This window comes from Galeopterus variegatus, unplaced genomic scaffold (assembly GCF_000696425.1).
Source record: "Galeopterus variegatus unplaced genomic scaffold, G_variegatus-3.0.2 Scaffold1099, whole genome shotgun sequence".
NCBI classification, from domain to species: Eukaryota; Metazoa; Chordata; class Mammalia; order Dermoptera; family Cynocephalidae; genus Galeopterus; species Galeopterus variegatus.
Genome location: NW_007727210.1, coordinates 60,003 through 79,766, shown reverse-complemented (window position 1 = coordinate 79,766; position 19,764 = coordinate 60,003). Strand labels below are relative to the sequence as shown.

The window sequence follows — 19,764 nt, the reverse complement described above, 5'->3', positions numbered from 1 at the left end:
TAGCTAGGTCATATGGCAGATCTATCTGCAACAAGATATACATGTTCCCCAATGTTCATTGCAGCACTCTTCACAATAGCCAAGAGCTGGAATCAGCCCAAATGTCCATCATTGGATGAGTTGATATGGAAATTGTGGTATATCTACACAATGGAATACTACTCCGCTATAAAAACGAATGAAATACTGCCATTTGCAACAACATGGATGGACCTTGAGAGAATTATATTAAGTGAAACGAGTCAGGCACAGAAAGGGAAATACCACATGTTCTCACTTATTGGTGGGAGCTGAAAATAAATAAATAAATTCACACACACACACACACACACAAACACAAAATCCGGGGGGTGGGGGAGAAGAAGACTTAACAACTACAATTCCTTGAAGTTGATACAACAAGCAAACAGAAAGGACACTGTTGGGTGGGAAGGGGGAGAGGGAGGAGGGAGGGGGGTTTCGGTAATGGGCCACAATAATCAACCTCATTGTATATCAACAAAATAAAATTTTAAAAAAAAAGAAAGTTAATATTTTTACTGACTGAAGCATATGATTGTAAAGTAGTAAACAGTTTTTTACTGAAACACAATTTTTTTCAATTTTCTCCCCTCTTGAGAGATTTGATTATTAAAATTTCTATGACATCAACATTTTCTCATGAAAACCAGAGTATTTTCTATTTTATAACAGAGTACTTTAAGTGATCATATGGGATAAGTTTTTATCACCAATATGTTGACAAAGAGGGGTTATGTGAGTTCTGTTATGAAACATTGAAGAGACATCATGTCTGTGGTATTGCTGTTGAAATACATAACCTGAATCTACTCAGGAGGAGAGAGCAGAAAACACTGAAGGACATGCAAAGAATCAACTTGCCTGAACTCTAGAAGAAATGTCAAGTTCAGAAAAGACAGAGTTTGAAGAACTCTTTCAGATTTAAGAGACATAATCCATGCAATGTGTGATTTTGGATTAGGTCCTACACTTGGCAAAAGACAGTTATAAAAGATATGAATGGGAAATAGAATCTGACCCTGAGGTGATCCAGATGATGAAAAATAACCTACAGGACTTTAAAGCAGCTACTAAAAGTATGTTCAAGACCTAAAGTAAAATACATTGTGAATGCATATTAGATGATAGCATTGTATCAAAGTTAAATTTCATGATTTGTTATAATTATATTATGGTTTTGTAAGAGAATGTTCTTCGGAACCACACACTGAAATATTTAACTAGGAATGGTCATCATGTGTGTAACTTACTCTCAAATATTTTAGAAAAAAGTACATACATATTTAGAGAAAAAAGAGGGAGAGAGAATATTACTTGATTAGTTTTAGCCTTGGTTCTGAATAGGTGAATTTTGAAGAGTTATACATAGATTTTTATAGCAAATATAATTAGAATGCAATATAATAACATCATTGTCCTTTGTTGGTTTGTTAAATTATGTACTGGATCAAATGTAATTCCTTTCAATGATGGGCTTTCAACTAGTAAATCTACACAATGCCTGTTGTATAAGAAGTGATGAATATGTGTTTGTTGGATGAAACTTGTCTTGAATAGTCCAACACTTTGACTTTTTTGCAATATGAAAATTTAATTTATATCATAGTCATCATTCAATTTCCGGGCTTTAGGGAATTTTAGATATTATCTGCTCCTGGATTAGTGAATATAACTCAACTCAAATATTGACCAGGAGACTCTTAACAGGTTTGTGTTAGAAAGGATTGTAAATTCAAACCCAGATTCATCAGGGAAGATGTTTGTTATTAATTATGTCTGTGATGGGCACAGGTACAGAAACACCACCATGTGTGCTCAGTATTATTTTTTCAAACAAGATCCATTTCGACGTGAGCATAAGTGCATTTTTCAATGTGATAAGAAAGATAATCCCCTAAACTTCCAGTAGAGTGATTTTTATATGTAATGCAAACTTTGCACCCTGTCTTTTATTTGTTTTTAAGAAAAATGTATCTTTGTTCCCAAGCCTAGATTTGAAAGTGGAGCAACTAGATAAGCGATAGTATTTTCAACTATTTTGGTCATTCTGAGAATGATACATTCTCTGTATTACAATCCAGCCAAGTGTCAAATTCTTTATTTGTCTACCTGTTGTACATTACTGTGACAGAGGGAAGGAGAAAACATAACAATCTTTCTGGTAAATAGGCTTGACTAAAAAGACAAAAAAAATTATTATAGTTTGAAATAGTCACCTTTAAATGTACCCAGCAGCAGCTGAACTTTCGTTTGCTGAGGAGGACACAAAATAGATACATGGGATGTAATGTGTTGCCTTGACCATCATTAAGTGAGGTCTTAATGTCTTTCTTTACATGGCATTAAGATCCTCTTGAGAGAATTATAAAGTGCAACCACATCAAAGCCATAACATAGTTGCCATTAGATTTGTAACACTGAGGAGAACATTTTACAAAACAGTTTAAGTGTAGTTATTCATATTCCTAAGTCATTATTTTCTAAAATTAAGTTCTCTTGGAGATGTGAAATATGACCTGATTTGCCCAGACTAAAAAAAAAAAAAAAAAAAAAAAAAAAAAAAAAAAAAAAAAAAAAAAAAAAAAAAAAAAAAAAAAAAAAAAAAAAAAAAAAAAAAAAAAAAAAAAAAAAAAAAAAAAAAAAAAAAAAAAAAAAAAAAAAAAAAAAAAAAAAAAAAGCTATTGCATGAAGTGGAATGCTTCTGAGCTGTAGTATTATATATATGCTTTTTTAAAAATTACAATAATTCTATCTTGGTATTAAAAAATGTTCAATCCCAAAGTAGCAAGGCTTTGAGTTTCCAGAGCTTTCACTCATATTTCAATTTGTTTGGAAATAATGCACTTTAGGAAAGATAATATGAAAATATATTTTTTACATTTGTAAGCAAATAAAATAAGCATAGGAGTCATATAGTAAAGCATATATGAGTACTTCAAAAAGTTTGTGGAAAGATCCTTATTATCTTTTTTTCCCCCACGAACTTTTCTAAGTACCTCGTATTAAAGATCTCACGTAGCAATGTGTCCTGTAGTTTTGTAATGGATGTGTCATCTATTAAACTGAAAACCTTTGGTCTCCCGTGTTTGTCATTGTAGTAATGGGTCACTCCTTTGTGTGTTATTGTTCTTGTTTTCCCAATAGCTGTGTCCTGTGGAAATCCCGGCACACCCACCAATGGCATGATCGTCAGCAGTGACGGCGTCCTGTTCTCCAGCTCGGTCATCTACGCTTGCTGGGAAGGCTACAAGACCTCGGGCCTGATGACCCGGCATTGCACAGCCAACGGGACCTGGACGGGCACAGCACCAGACTGCACAAGTCAGTAACCCACTGTCACGGTAGACTCAAGGACATTACTGTGAAGTCCACTCCACCGAGAAAAAAAAAATGTGATTTTAACATGTTTTCTTGATTTTTTTAATTCGTAGAGAAAAATGTGTGTTTAATATTGTGGTTGTACACCCTAGGTGCTTTACAATTGTTCTACATTTTCTTATTTATGCAGTTGAAGCTACTTTAAGTGGTCACTTGGGTTGGGAATTGTAAAACTGAGGCCAAAATAAGTCAAGGCATTCTCTGCTTATAGACCATTTAGTCTGCAGAGAAACGAGAAAGTTGTTTGATTCTCTGACCACAGGCTGCGGTCAGAGAACCAAACACTGTTCTCATTTCTCTAATCACACACCATGCCTAATAGGGACTAGTCATGGGATAGAAGCCGACATCCCCATAGCCAGCCCCCAACAGAAAAGAAAATAAGTGATTAGAAACACAGAACTTCCTGACAGTGGTCAGTAAAATCATCAAACAGAGGATAGTTTAATCACTTTTGTAATTTATTGCTTAATCATTTTGAATAGCAGCTCAAAGAGAGTAACTAGAAAAGAAACCATGGCTAGTTCATGTCATGATCATTTTGTATTTCTCTGATTCTTTCTTGTGATGTGCTTGTTAGTTATAAGTTGTGGAGATCCGGGTACGCTGGCAAATGGCATCCAGTTTGGGACTGATTTCACCTTCAACAAGACTGTGAGCTATCAGTGTAACCCTGGCTATCTTATGGAGCCCCTGACGTCATCCACCATTCGCTGTACCAAAGACAGCACATGGAACCAGAGCAAACCCGTCTGCAGAGGTATGTGCCATTACTTTTGTGCTCTTACTGATGTGTATAGAAGCACTTACAGAATTTTGTTTTATTTCATTTTGCAAATGTATGAAATCCTTCTAGGATTAAGAAATAGGAATTCTTTTTTATTTTTATTATTATTATTTTTTAAGTTTATTTATTAATATTATTTTTTTACATTCTAAGATGTTGTTGAGGAGGAGTTGGAGGGGAGGGGGAAAGAGAAAGGGGGAAGGAAATAGGGTGGGAGAAGGAAGAAGGAGGGTGGGTGGGGTTGAGGCACCAGGCAACCCCCCCCATTCCTGCAGGGGAGACCAGGGGGCTTCCAGGTGTGGCTTGGTCATTGCTGGGCTGGATGCAGGTGTTGATTAGGGTGTATCTGAGGCCCTCAGCCCTCCCCCAGCCCTGGCCTGGGAGTCCAAATGGCTTCCAGTCCTCCAGATCCTATAGGTTCTCCTTGGTGGTGTTAGATATTCACTAGTTAATATCAGAACTTTGTCTCTGATCTGTTCAGGTTTTTTGTTTATTCTTTCAGTCGGTGTTGAATTATTTGCTGTTCCCACCTCTTAAACTCTGCAGTGGAACTAATTTGTTGTCCTTTGCTTACTTCTAAAATGGGGGCACTTCATGTGGGGACCGGCACTTGAGTCCTGTGGTTGAGCTAAATTGCTGTTTTGCTGCTGGTTCTCTGGGGAAGGCTTTTTGTGCAACTCAGGTTTTAATTGCTGATCTTGTAAGCACTTCTGGATCTTGTGAGGTCCAGTACACCTGGGTTGTGTGGAAACTATGGTCTGGGCCTGAGACTTTTCAGGAATCTGCTCCCTCTACGGATCTAAATTCCTGACCAATCTCCACTCAGTGATCCTGTGCTGACTGGAGGGGAGATCAGCTGTCCATGCTGTGCCCCAATGTTCCTCTGGTGGGCCTGTCTCCCCCACACCCCACACACTTCCCATGGGACAGGCCATGTGCTGGTCCCTTGCGATGACTCACTGGCTTCTGAGTGGCTCCTTTTATCAGTTGTCTGTGGCTCCTCACTCCCGTGTGAGTCCACAGGAACCCTGTTAGTGGTCCTGCTGGCCTGGGGGCCATCAAGGCCCTCTTCTCCCCTGCAGCCTCCAAGCAATCCATCCAAAGGTCACAGCTGCAGCTTCTGCCAGCTCTTGCTAGCTTGTGCTCCATGTGCTCACCAGGGCCAGCCTTGAATCAGCCAGGGCTCAAAATAGTGGAAGCGGTCCTTTCTTTCTCTCATCATGGCTTCTCCTACCTTCATGCACTCCATAGGTCTCTCCTCCTCTTCCCCTGAGCTCTAGTGGCCCCAGATTGGCTGTCATTACTTTCTAATAGTTGTAAATTGGTAGAATGTAGGAGAGAGTGATGCTGGGGACTGTCTATTCCGCCATCTTGACTGGAAGCCTCAAGAATTAGGAATTCTTGAAAACCCATTTGCAAATATTAAATCACTTTATTTTCATAATGACTTAATCTCAGTTTTACAGATGGAAAAACTGACTCAGAGAGGTGTGGTAAATCACTATCACAAACCAGAATTTGGAGATGTCAGGTTGAGATGACGGTCATGCAAGCTCTAGAGTCTGTGTTTGAGTGCCTGTGCTTTGCTGTCTCTTGGTAAACATGTTAATCCTGGCTGTGTTAAGTCTTCTGGCAGATATGATTTAAATGCAATCAAAGAAATTTAAATGCATGTTAGAGAGAGAAGCTAATCATGAGATAATGGCCAAATACTGGTACAGTCTATTACTGCCATGATGTCATGTGTGGGTTGGATGCCACAACTGAAGGTGACACATACCAAGAAGGTGCTTGATGACACATATAATTGGAACTTCTGGGGGATCATAACAGGCTCAAGCCAGTCAGGGTAGCTTGAGCAAAGCAGAGTAAGTGGGTTGGAAGTGGGGCTGGGTGAGGATTGTAGGCGGGTGGGGGCCTTGCATGGTCAGGACTTACCCACCAGCCCCAAAGAGGGAGCATGCAGCTTCTTGCCAGCTGGCATAGAGGAGGGGAATGAAGGGAAGGGGTGGGGAGAAGGGCTTGAGAGCTGATAGTGGTCAAACGTGACAGTGTGCCATCTTCCTCTGAGTAGGAGTGAGTGCTAAAACTCTTGGTGGCGTCAATGGAGAAGGTGTCATCCTCAGCAGGCTCTTAAAGGCATGTGGTTTAGTGTAGACAGCGTGTTGTGAGGTTTAATGAGACCTAGACGCGTCTCTCTCCCCTCTGACACAGCAGTTTCTTGGACCGTTCTCCTTTCTCTCCCAGTGGAGTCTAAGGATCTCACAGGCTTCTGATTTTTCCTGGCAACTCTTAATTCTACACCTGTTACATAATGGGTTCTAGATAAATGTTTAATGAAACTTGCAAAGTTGTGTTGGGCATGTTCCAGTCAAGTGGTCTTGATGGAAATTGCTGGTGAAACGGTGTGGCCCATGGACTTTATACATGCTGTTATAGATGTCAGTTCCTCTTCTAGTACCCAGTGTGTTCATCACAATCACCGCAGCCACACACTCCAGCCAGGACCTCTCTCCCCCCTTGAACTTTTTTCTCATTGTTCACCCCGTCACCCCTCTGTTGAACTATGCTGCTCATCACTGTCCTCACTTGGGCCTCACACTGGTGTTCCTTCTGACGAGATCACCTGTTCCCCTAAACCTTACTTGTGGATTCTCAGGAAATATCTGTTGAATAAATAAACAGATGTGTAGAAGATTGAGTGGCAAGAGAAGGGCCCATTTCTAACTGCTGGTGTGGACATGTGGTTCATGTGTGTCTGTGTGTTGTCCATGAGAAGGCATGGACATGAACGTGCTGAGAGAATACAGGTGCCTGTCCTCCCCTGCACCTGCTGCTGCCTACAGTGTTATTTGAAAACTTCTACCAAATTCAAAACTTCAGGAAGATTTTGGATCTTCAGTGAAGGTTTTTAGATGGTGATTTTTTTAGATGTTTCTGCCCACTACTGTACACCTTAGTCCAGTGTGGGGGAGGCAGACCTGGGGACCATCACCAATCAGCATGTCCTCTCTAGGAACCAAGGTCTTGTTTTGCAGCTCTGTAAGATAGACCTCAATCTCCAGGACTGTGATGAAACTCTTGCAGAAGGCACATTACAGAATCTTCTTTAACCACTTAAGCAATTTTAAAAATTACTCAACAAATGGATGAGCAGAATACATCATTTTGAAATTAAATTTTATCTTTAAATAAAAAATACAGATGGCAGGAGAAATTCTTACGATCTGTATATATGAAGGTATTCAAAAAATTTGTGGAAAAATAAAATTGAAAGGTAATGTGAATCTTTCCATGAACGTTTTGAAGACCCCTCATATAAATTCAAAAGGTTATACTCATGTCATATGGCCAAGTCTTATTTGATTTTCCTAGGTAATCATCATATAAAGACATAAATTAGATAAGAACATACTTTCCTCTTCTGGCCTTGTATATATTGAGAGTGTTGTGTTCAATCCCGTTTTCTTCTACAGTGTGACATGTTTTGACTTGATCTAAATTCGGGAAGAAATATTGGAGAAAAGTTTTACTATTTGGATTTAATGTCTTTCTCAGTAATTCTTTTATTTAAAAACAAAACAAAACAAAACAAAACATCTATGTAGATGTCATTTGTGATTCAGGTAAATTTAAAATGTGAATGGTTTGAACATTGCAGCTGTGTTGGGAGTTCTGGAATGTGTGATCTTGTTTGTTCTTTGGAAATAGCTGTCCTGTGCAGTCACCCTCCTCAAGTGCACAATGGAAGAGTGGAAGGGACTGATTTCCGCTGGGGCTCCAGTGTAAGCTACAGCTGTGTGGACGGCTACCAGCTCTCTCACCCGGCCATCCTCTCCTGCGAAGGGCATGGGGTGTGGAAGGGAGAAGTTCCCCAGTGCCTGCGTAAGTTCTGCAGCAACACGCCATGCTGACCACAGGCACAACAGCGTTGGTAATCTGGGCTTAGCCTAAGGTTACAATGGGAAGGACAGGGTGAGGTATAATTACAGCCACGTTAGAGTGTGCACAAACTCAAACTTGAGACCACATTGCCCAAGGGCAGATAATTTTAGTCATTTATTGGTTTAATAGTTAAACTTAAAATTTAACAGAAACTTGTTAAACAAGTTCATAGTTTAACCTGATCCAGGGACACTTAAAGCTGACTTCTTCCTGGTTGTTTTCTGTAGCTGTGTTCTGTGGAGACCCTGGTATCCCTGCTGATGGGCGACTTAGTGGGAAAAGTTTCACCTATAAATCTGAAGTCTTCTTCCAGTGCAAATCTCCTTTTATACTAGTGGGATCTTCAAGAAGAATCTGCCAAGCTGACGGCATGTGGAGTGGTATACAACCTACCTGCATTGGTAATAATTATAATATAGCCCAAGGACGTTTGGGGATGAGGAGATTTTATTTCAAAATTGAATTATTGTGGTTACATAATGTTTCCTGTGCAAGGTAATATTCTTTAAGTAAGCACTAATTGGCTAAACTGACGTGCAGCCTCTTTTAAATTGTAGAAACTAACTTTGGAGTTTAAGTCAGCAGAAGTCTGCTACAATGGCTCCCAGACTTCATTCTCTTCCCTCAATGTCCCCATCCCCTGTCCATCTCAACCGACAGCTGCGTTGTTTGCAGGGAAGCCATCTTCACTGAGATGTAGTATTACCGTTCTCTGAAACAGCCAACGCCAGACAGATAGCCTAGCTGTCGTTTTATAGCTGTAGACTCAAGTTTTATTGTTGGGTAAATTTTGTTCACCAAGATTTACTCAACAGAGGAGTGGGTGTTCTGCAAACCTGAAGTAACAAATTCATGATTTATACTCTAGATTATTTTTTAAGAAATTGAATATCTCCTTAAAAGTAAACAGTGTTAGAAATAATTTTATTAATGCATTTTTATAATAATAGAAATATTTACTATCATTTGATATAAATATAAACATAAATGTTAGAATTCCTATAATAACTATGACCGGTGACCGTTTTTTTTTTTTTAATTGTGAATTCCAGATCCTGCTCATAACACCTGCTCAGACCCTGGTACTCCACACTTTGGAATACAGAATAGCTCTAGAGGATATGAGGTATTCCATGTTTATTTTACTATGAGTTTCTAGAAATATAAAATGTAATTGATACTTAAACTTTAACACACATGCACATTATTATATACCATATCGTATTCATGTTATATTTGCCTACGTAAAACTCATTCAAAGAGGATTTCTGCACGTATTTTTAACAACTGTTGAAATCAGGATAACTGTATATATCTTTATTACTACAGTGACAATTGCTATATTTATATCTATTTGAAAACATGCATAATTCTGTGTTTTTTGTCTGCCGAATGCACATGGCAATTCTCAAATCAGGGTGGCCTGTCACTGAATAGTTACACAAGACAGACTCCATTTAGGGACTTGATATGACAAATAATATTAAGTGTTAGAGACAAAAACAGAAAAGGAAAATATATTCAAGGATCTTAGTCTAAGTTTACTTGTGATGTCTGTTCTCCATATGACCTCTTAAAGCTCTGTGAATGATTAGCATACTGAATATTGCTTTGGAATGTTCATTTGACTTTTAACAAAATGTATATTAACACTTCAGTTGATATTAGAGAAACACCTAAAACTGGAAGGTGATGAAGCTTGAAATAAAATGTTTTAACCATCTTAACTAATCAAGTAACTTCATGGCTCTCTGATTATATGACTGTGAAAACCAAAGTAAAATATGTGTACTACTTTCAAGTTAGGGATCCCATCAATTTAAAATAAAACAACATTTTCCTAAGCCACTACCCCCATCTCTCTTGAACACTAAAATATTCCTATTTTAATGTCTCCAACACACATTGACTATTTCCTAATAGTTCTCTTACATTCCACAAAGGAAATTCTTACAGTTAGCCAATAGGTTAAATCTAGCAAATTCTATATTAGGTTCCAAATATGGCCTTAAACTTCAGGTGAATGCTTTCTGGCCTATAAATATGTAATCCCAAATATCTAGGAATATTGGAAAATACTATATGTGGGTATTGCTCTCACTAATTCACTATGAACAAGAAAAGCTTAATCACCACTGATCACCGCTGCTTTTAAAAATTATCAACTTGCCTGTGCACAACTTAAGAGTAAGTAGAAGTGTATGGTGACTGTGTTTACCAACATATTCCTACGACCTATCACAAGACACTAGGGTGGGATAAATTCCTCACCCTCCTTATGACAAAATAAAGTTACATTAACACATGTAATAGATTGTGCCCAACAAGATTTACTTTTAATTTAAAAGACGTGGCCACCATCTTTTAAGGAAATGATGGAGATGAGATGCAGCTCTTCCAAAATGTGATTTTTTTTTTTCTGTTCTCCTCATTAGAACACATCTTGGTTTTGAATGTAACAGATGAAATGTTTGTCTGTTTTCTTTAGCACTGTATGCTGAGATATTACTTATACAAAGTGAACCATTTCAGTTTTGGAACATCCCTATCTTATACTATGTTAATTGAGCAATTTAAGTGAATAGTTCCCATACTCCAGACAGGCATATCCCATAAATCCAAAAGCTCCAGGTTAGTGTATAATAAAAAATTTAGAGTGGGTTGGTACATCCTGATAAAAATGTTTTATTGAGAAGGACACAATATTCACTCTGTGGCAGTGAATGATAAAGGATCTCCATTATCTTTCTGCTGGTAAATGATGTTCTGACTGGAGCCACTGACAGGCTTACCAGGAGGTTTGATGGGAGCCATCCTTTTCCCATCACTGAATATCAATTTATTGATTGATTTGAACTTTAGATAAGTTTGGATGTTTTTCTTCATAAATTCCTACTTCCACTTTATCAAGTGCTAAGAAGCTTTTTTCCCCCATATCCTTTATCACTATTCAGTACCAACAGTTTCCTCACCTTTTCCTTATCATTTTCCTTCCCAAAATCCCAGTGAGAGAGGTACGAGCCAACCCTTATGAGAAGACACAGGGAAATTAAGTAACTGGTTTAAATTCTCAGAGCAAGTATCAAGAAGGGTATTCAAATCTTTGGGCCCTTACTTGGTACTTTTAAGTGTCCTCATAAGTGAAACTTTAGGAAACAACTTGGCTCCCACAAGGCAGCTTTTCACTCATGGCAGCTATTTCGCTGTGTTGCTTTTTTTCTATCCACCTTGCCAGTCTCCTGCTCCAGATATAAATGATCACGGATGGTCTTTGGAGCCTCTCAACACACGACCATCACTCATTCTCTTGACAAAAAAAAAAAAAAACCCTTAGGGATCACTGGGAATCTCCCCTTCAAGGCACTTCCAGTTAAGTGAAGAAAATAGGTAGCTAAATATAGAGGCAATTTCAGTCCATCATGGGGAGTAACGCAGTGACACTTGATGCTGGTGGGATGCATTAGAGCAGGGTGCCGTTCATTCTTGGGAGATTAGGAAAGAGCATGCAGAGGCAGTGAAGTCTAAGCAAAGTATTGAGAATTCAGTGGGCATTAGCTTGGTGACGATCCAGTGGGGGAGATACGTCAGACATTCAGAAAACAGTAAGTAGCTCATATATTTTGAAGCACCAGAAGAATAGATTAAGTTTTGATTGGGTCTTCCAGGAATGTTAACAAAAGTAATTTTCTAATGAACAACAATTGTTTAAAATGTGAGCAGCAGAAAATTTTCTAATAAACACCAATTGTTTAAAACGTGAATAGCAGAAAAAATAATAGAAGAGGAAATAATAGTTATTACAAACTAAAGAGAGAACAATAATATATATATATATATTTTTAAAAAGATGACCGGTAAGGGGATCTTAACCCTTGACTTGGTGTTGTCAGCACCACGCTCACCCAGTGAGCAACTGGCCATCCCTATATGGGATCCGAACCCGTGGCCTTGGTGTGATCAGTACCACACTCTCCCGAGTGAGCCACGGGCCGGCCCGAGAACAGTAATATTAAAGAGAAAAAATGAACAGCCTCCTAAATTTTCACAGAACAATAATATTAAAGAGAAAAAATGAACAGCCTCCTAAATTTTCACAATTCACTATATCTAAGCTCTTACATCATTCATTGAGCAATCTATATTGTGTGTAATACTTTAACATGTGGTTAACATGTACATGTTAATTCAAACAATAATGACAATAAAGTAGAAAATTACTGGTATACTTTTTTACCTTGGCAAGTGTTCTCAAGCATTCCAAGTTTATATTCAGTAAGTTAGTTTTGCCTCTGAAGCTGATATTGGATTTCCTCTCTAGGTTGGAAGCACAGTTTTTTTCAGGTGCAGAAAAGGTTACCACGTTCAAGGTTCTACGACTCGGACTTGCCTTGCAAATTTAACATGGAGCGGGATACAGACTGAATGTATACGTAAGTGTAGTTCTTCCACACCATGACTAGTAACCAATTTATTGCTGAATGTCTGGGAAGTGCTTACCTTCAAGGAAAATAAGGAGGAACTGCTTCTGTTTGTGTGTTTTTATTTCTCTTATCCTAAACTTTGAGCATTTCTCAAAGTCTGGCTCTCTGGAACCAGCAGCATCAGCATTGCCTTGGTGTTGGTACCAGTGCCAGTTCTCAAGCCCAATCCCAGACCTGCTGAATGAGAAACTGGAGAGAGAGGGTGGGAGGAGGGAAGGAGGTCAGCAGTTTGTAGTTTAACAAGCCTCCAGTTGATACTGTAGCACACTGAAGTCTGAGAGACTGCTTGAAACCAAAGATAAGTGAATAGCATTATACTTAACATTTCTGGAGGAAAAACTTATTTGTGCATGCTATTATTCTTCTAGTATGTTTGCATCAGATATTGAAAAGGGGGTGAACTGGATCATGTAATATGTCAGAGTATAAGTAGAAATGTTTAAAATGTTGTTCTTGCTATGTATGTGAAGTATATATGAATTAATCATTCAAATAGTTACTTAAGGATCAAAGTTTACTTTGTGACAATTATATGAGCTAGAGAAAAGTGTTGTATGAATGATTAGTAAATAATCATTCATTTCAACCGCTATGAATTTAGAGAAATAGAGTGTCTTACTCTTACTATGTTAAACATAAAAACATCACCAGAGTGTTAGGAAAATTATTTTAATAGTATATAATACGTGATTTTTTGTGCATTTATCCATATTATCAGATGTGCGTTTATTTCAAAGCTATAATCTCTACTCCAAATCACTACTTCCATTATATGTGGATTCTATATACATATACATATTTATGTATTCACACACACAGACATATGTGTGTATGCATATGCATATGTGTATATTTATATGTACAATGGAACGTGCTAATATTAGGTCTTCACTATGTTGAAAGTTTAAAGCTTGCTAAAGTGTGAAATATCAATAATACTTAAAATAACGGCATTCACAATTTTAAAATTGTAAGATTGTTATGTAATAATCTGCCAAGTCCCTTAGTTAAGACATATGTGGTACTTCAAAAAGTTGGTGGAAAAATAGAATTAAATGATAACACAAATCTTTCCATTAATTTTTTGAAGTACTCTCGTATATGCAGGCTTTATAAAGAATGGAGTTATTTGAGATATAGAACAAACATTACAATCTCATTTATTCCTAAATTACATTTTTAAAGAAAATAAGAATCTATAATATTTTAAGTAAGTGTCTAAATGCACGTTGAAATTTTACCAAAGTTAATTATTCATTTAATTGTGTATTAATTTTGCTAGTTGCCACCAGACAAAAATCAAGGCATGTTTCTGAATATGTGCCAGTCTGAATGTGTTTGTCTGTAAGACTGGTCTTTAAAGGATATTTAACATATTACGTTACTGTATATCAGAAGTATTCTGCTTATTTCAAAGCTGTGATATCTACTCAATCTCTACATACACACACACACTATATATCCATTTCTGAATTCTTTTGCTCTATTTATGTTTTGAGACACATGCTAACTTTAAAATGAACAGTTTCAGTGTTTCCTAATGGAATAAATACTGTTTCAGCTCATGCCTGCAGACAACCAGAAACCCCAGCACATGCCGATGTGAGGGCGATCGATCTTCCTACTTTTGGCTACACCTTAGTGTACACCTGCCATCCAGGATTCTTCCTTGCAGGTGGATCTGAGCACAGGACATGTAAAGCAGATATGAAATGGACAGGGAAGTCACCTGTTTGTAAAAGTAAGTCACTGATCAAGGAGAAAAAATACATTCCTAAAGATCAAGGAAAAGTATCCACTGCCTATCAGGCTAGTTTCCAGGTTTAAGATCCATAAGTAAATAACATTATGGAAGTGGTGTCATCGCCCTGCTTAAATTGTGCTTAATGTGTGTGAGCTGTGTGTGTGTGTGTATGTGTGTGTATGAATGTGGGTATATAGTAAGTGTTTGATACAATGACAGTATAGCTAAGTGGATACAAGAGAGTAGTTCAAAAAGTTGGTGGAAAAATAGAATTGCCAATCCAATCTTTCTATGAGGTTTTTGAAGACCACTTGTATAGATTTCATTAGTTGCTGATTACATTTTAAGCCAAAGAGAAAAGCCATTTGGTTGAAGAAAAGCATTCTGAGTTAAAAGGAAAATAATATACAATATATTTCCAGAAAATGTATTTCTTAAAGATGAAAATGGATAAATGACACCAAACATCGGAGAATATATAAATTAAACTCTGTGTTATTTTTAAAACCACAAGTTGTTTGATGGTGGAATATGTTTATTTGTTCTTGACATCGGTTCTACTTTTTAAAATTGCAAAGTAAATTAAAATGGAAATAATGTATTAATTATTTTCAAATTTGTATGTTTATAAATGAAAGCACTAACTCTGAGTCAGATTTGATGAAAGTGAAACTTTCAGGTTCTCACCAAACATGGATTATTGGAGGGGGTCTTCAAAAGTTCATGGAAAGATGCATATTATCTTTTAATTCTATTTTTCCATGAAGTTTTTGAAGTACCATTGTATATGCATCTAGCATTGAACAGCTTAAACAAAAATTATGGAGTGTGATGAAGTCAGTAACTTTAGTTTTCATTTCCTGGAGCCTTAAGAAACTTATGTGTCTCCTGCCTTCGCTGTCAGAAATAAAATACAGACTTAAAAAAAGGGTAATTTGTGATTTGATATAGAACTATAAAAGCTAAGAGATTGTGAGTTAATTCTAACTTGATAGACCAAATTAAACACTCTGCAAGATAAGTAATTTGATTTTCCCTAATATTAACTTATAAATTCATTGATTTATGTGGGAGACTAAAATTAAGAGTGATTATAAAATCTTATTTATTTTGGATATTATTTTTTAATTTGGGGCAGTATATCCCAAATAGAATTTGAGAAAATTGATATAAGCCACCCTCCTTTGCCAGGCTCTCTGTTGTAGCACCTTAAATGGAAATATACATGTTAGATAAATATACATTAGTTTTCACCATTAAATTCAGTTTTCCCACAATGACAGATCATATTCTGCTGGGAATACATGGGTTTAAAATGTATATGTATAAGATATTCATATTTTGTACGTTTTAAAAATCTAGAGAAAGGAAAATTGCTTCAATTTGACATTTTTTCAGCCTTATTCGAAAATAAATGTATTTGAAAATGATAATTTGTCTTTTTACTTGTAGGTAAAGGAGTGAGAGAAGTTAATGAAACAGTTACTAAAACTCCAGGTTTGTATACCAGACCAGTTACAGATTTCAATCAAATAAAGTGATTTGTTCTCTACTATACTCTGTACAATGAAACAATTTTTAACATTTAAATTTCTGAATCCATTAGTCCATGACAAAGTTAATGTTTCAATTATTTAAAACACCAGGTCCATGCAGATTTCTATTTCTTTCACAACAGTGGTTTGTTAATGGAATTACATTACTTTACTTAAAAAGAAAACCTTTGGTGTTATCTCTCACCGTTTCATTAAAAGGTGCCTTAGGTGTTTTGTAGGCAGAAATGGACATAAAACATCGTTAATACAATGTGATATAATGGAGAGCCTTATAAAGAGGGTGGCAATTCTTTCCTCCAAATGAGGAAGCTAACGTAAAGGAGGCATTTTGAGAACATAAGTTGTTAATTTGAACAGTTCAAATGTGGAGCCCCAGTATTTTTTCCAAGTATCACCATAATTCAGGCATCTTCTGCCTTCTAAATTGTTGATTATAGCTTTTTGTGGTATGTGGTGCCTTGCTAAATGCATTATACAGCAAGTTGGAAAGATGAAGTTCTGTTTCTTAGGGAAGGTTTTCATTACTTGACATCATGTGGCATATTATATCTGTGTTATAAATTTAGATAGTGTTTAAGTAGCAAAATGTGTCCCGAATTATTTTAAAACAAGCTGGGTTTTTTTGTTTGTTTTTGTTTTGTTTTTACCAGAAATAGAAAACCTTTATGAATATATAAGGTCATTTGATTAGTATTTTCCTTATTCAGGTTTTAACACTGGTTTCTTGGACATAAAGCTCAATTTAGAATAAAAAACAGAAAGAGTATTTGTCAGAATGCTGTGTTACATATTTAATTCTTAGATGAAGGAAAATGTTCCATTATAATTTAAGAAATTTCTTCAATCTATACAACAAAGAATAAAAAATACTTTTTATCATACCGGACTATTTTATTAAAGTACTTCTTACAAATCAAATACAGAAGTCAATACTCTGGGACTTTCTTCAATGGAAGGAAACACACCCTGTTTTTGTTGCTGTGTGTTTGTTCTATGATTTTATTTGCTTGTTTTGTGTTTAAGATATTGAAACACAAGATATATACTATGTACTCTTTTTGTAGGTGCAATTGTTATCATCAATATACCTTTTCTCATTCTTTCTGAAAGGAAGCACTAATTAAATATGGTTCTTTTTCAAGGTAGTACATTCTAACACATTCAGCTATTCGGTTGTTGCAATATTCTGCACACTACTACTGCACAGTCAAATGACAAGGACCAAAAAAAGATGATTTCTACCACAGGACTGATGGCCAGATTTGAATACAGAGAAGCCACTTCTAAGACACTGTTGATCCCTTACTCTACTTAGGCATAACACATTACTGTGATGCACCAACAAGAGTAACTTAAGTGAATGTCTTGAACAAATGCATTCATGTCTTCAGTTGAGTTAGGGAAAACAATCGTGATGCTGTTTTAAAGGCTGTTAATTTTAGTAAAGGAAAATAAGGTAAATTTGGGGTTACAGATTAAAACTGGTGTCTCTGCAGTGCTGCTGATGGATGAGTAGGTGTGTTTAATGTCAGTTATTTATAAGCAAATGTTTAGATACTTGTGTGGATGTGTCTACTTTTAACTTATTTTATTATTATTGTCATTGCTTTTAATATTAGGAAATTGGGTCTACTCAAGGCCATAGGAAGCTATTCCATTCTGTCCTTCTTTAACCTTTCTGCTGCTAGGCTGTGTTTTTGTAGGTTTAGCCTGTCTAGGAAGATGGGAATGGCCATTGGGATTGTGAAGAGAAACATGAACACGGGCACAATATACTTGTGCCTTCATCATTTGTGACTATATGTGGATTTAAAAATATACAGAGTTAGGGGAAAATTCATCTTTATTTCTACCTAGCAATACAAATAATGTGTTTTGACCAATTCTACTTATAGTGAATTTTGTCTAATTAAACAATTTAGAAATATCATGAGGCAAAAAGCAAAGAGAAACTTAGTGGAATCATTGATGTAGATTTATACATTGTAATACAATTCATTTTACGTGAAAATGGCAGCATTTTATATACGTTTCTTAGCAGAGATGTGAAAAATAAGTTTAGTTTTTTCATAAACTGAAAACAGGCGAAATTATCTCAATAATCTTTGCAAGTATTCCTGTCCTAGATGAATTGTATGCCTTAAAAGAATTTATGCCTTTTATTTCTGAATTTAAAGACATAAAAGGAACATTTGAGATGATTGAATTCATTCATCTTTCTCAATAATATTGGAAAATTTTATACACGGAGATTAAAGTAGAGTAGAAAAGCATGAATGACAGAGAAATCTGTTCTACTTACAAAATGACAACTTCAAGAAATGAAGCGCCTTTGTCTTCAGAAGCAGCATGTATCCAAAGTGGTGCTGGGAAATGCAAGCTTTTTGAGGGCAGGAAATTTCTGACACAGATGATATGTGACAGTTCTTCTGAGCCTTCTAAGTCTTTCAGAGTAGACTTGGATATTAGTGAAATATCAGCAGCCATTTCATGAGTCAGCTTAACACATTTCTTGCTAACCTAACATTAGTAATACCAATTCACCATACCCACTTGCCTTGGCAAGTCTGTTAAAGTACTTATACTTTAGCTTATAAAATACTTTTCCAACAAAGTGACAAATGTCTACTTGCAAACCACAGTTATCCTTCTACTTTTGACTTTTCCACATGCTATGAAAGAACAGTGCACTGGGTTATACTTGTCTTTATCACTGTCATCATCTGTGATCTCTCACTCACTGAACAGAATTATGCCTATGTTTAAAAAGTCTTAAGTTTGATGTTTGTGTGTGTGTGCTAACATTTGTCTGTTTTCCCCTCTTCCCACAGTTCCTTCAGATGTATTCTTCATCAATTCAGTGTGGAAAGGATATTATGAGTATTTAGGGAAAAGACAACCTGCAACTCTAACCGTTGACTGGTTCAATGCAACAAGCAGTAAGGTGAACGCAACCTTCACTGAAGCCTCTCAAGTGGAGCTGAAATTGACAGGTAGATCCCAAAGTATTTCCCTAAATGCATGATGTGAGCAGAAGAAAAGCCATGATATTATCAGAGAGGAGGGATGTAACTTTTATTAAGTACTTATTCACATCATGTTGGCTTTGTATATACTACATCTCATTAGGAGCCTCTCAGTAACCATGGTAGGTGGTATTATTTTTTAATTTTAAAGATTACAAAATCAGTGCAGAAAAGTGAATCTAAGATTTATATCCAGTATGCATGTCTCCAAACTTTATTCTTTTGATATCCTTTTTCCTAACTCATGCTCCTCATGGGCTGTTTTTGCCATCCCACAGTTAATAAAATAACAGCTCTGATTCCTATGCCAGATACTATTTTTTATATGTAATATCTTTTTCACTCTTAGATTAATCTTATGATGTAAGAACTCTTACTGAATACATTTTTAAAAACTGATTTAAAAGGAAAAAGAGAGAGAGAGACCCAGGAAAGTTAAGTAGCTTTTCTAAGGTGATATGGTCAGTAATTGTCAGAATCAGATTTGCATTTAGTAATGAGAATCTTGAGCCCACACTCTTAACCAATAAGCACAGAACCACCTTCAAGCCTAAATCTAGAGTAATTTTTTTAATTACCCCACTTCTCATAACCATGTATTATTTCGCCCTAGACTAACTTCTTTTAAAGGCTTGCAATTCTCCCTGAATTATCCACAAGGCTCTTGCCTGTTTCTGAATGCCAAGGGCCCCCAAAATGTCAAATACTGTCTCTGTAATCAATAGACAACCCAGTGATTAATCTTTAGACAGTATGACAGCAGGTCAAGTTGTTTCCACCTTCCCTCCCATCCCTTGTTCTTGCTTCCTTAGATGAAACACACCTG

The 19,764-nt window shown here is 36.5% G+C and overlaps 1 protein-coding gene across 1 annotated transcript in view; it reads left to right on the top strand.

Annotated features, from left to right (window-relative positions):
- CSMD1 (CUB and Sushi multiple domains 1) overlaps nt 1-19,764 on the top strand; it is a gene marked incomplete at its 5' end in the record, with an annotated part of 372,382 nt that overhangs the window by 335,487 nt on the left and 17,131 nt on the right. Inside the window, 9 exons of the mRNA XM_008574770.1 lie at nt 3,166-3,342; nt 3,980-4,159; nt 7,898-8,071; nt 8,359-8,532; nt 9,184-9,257; nt 12,450-12,561; nt 14,174-14,353; nt 15,809-15,853; nt 18,744-18,905. Of these exons, the coding sequence (XP_008572992.1) occupies nt 3,166-3,342; nt 3,980-4,159; nt 7,898-8,071; nt 8,359-8,532; nt 9,184-9,257; nt 12,450-12,561; nt 14,174-14,353; nt 15,809-15,853; nt 18,744-18,905 (1,278 nt within the window). The remainder of the gene's footprint in view (nt 1-3,165; nt 3,343-3,979; nt 4,160-7,897; nt 8,072-8,358; nt 8,533-9,183; nt 9,258-12,449; nt 12,562-14,173; nt 14,354-15,808; nt 15,854-18,743; nt 18,906-19,764) is intronic.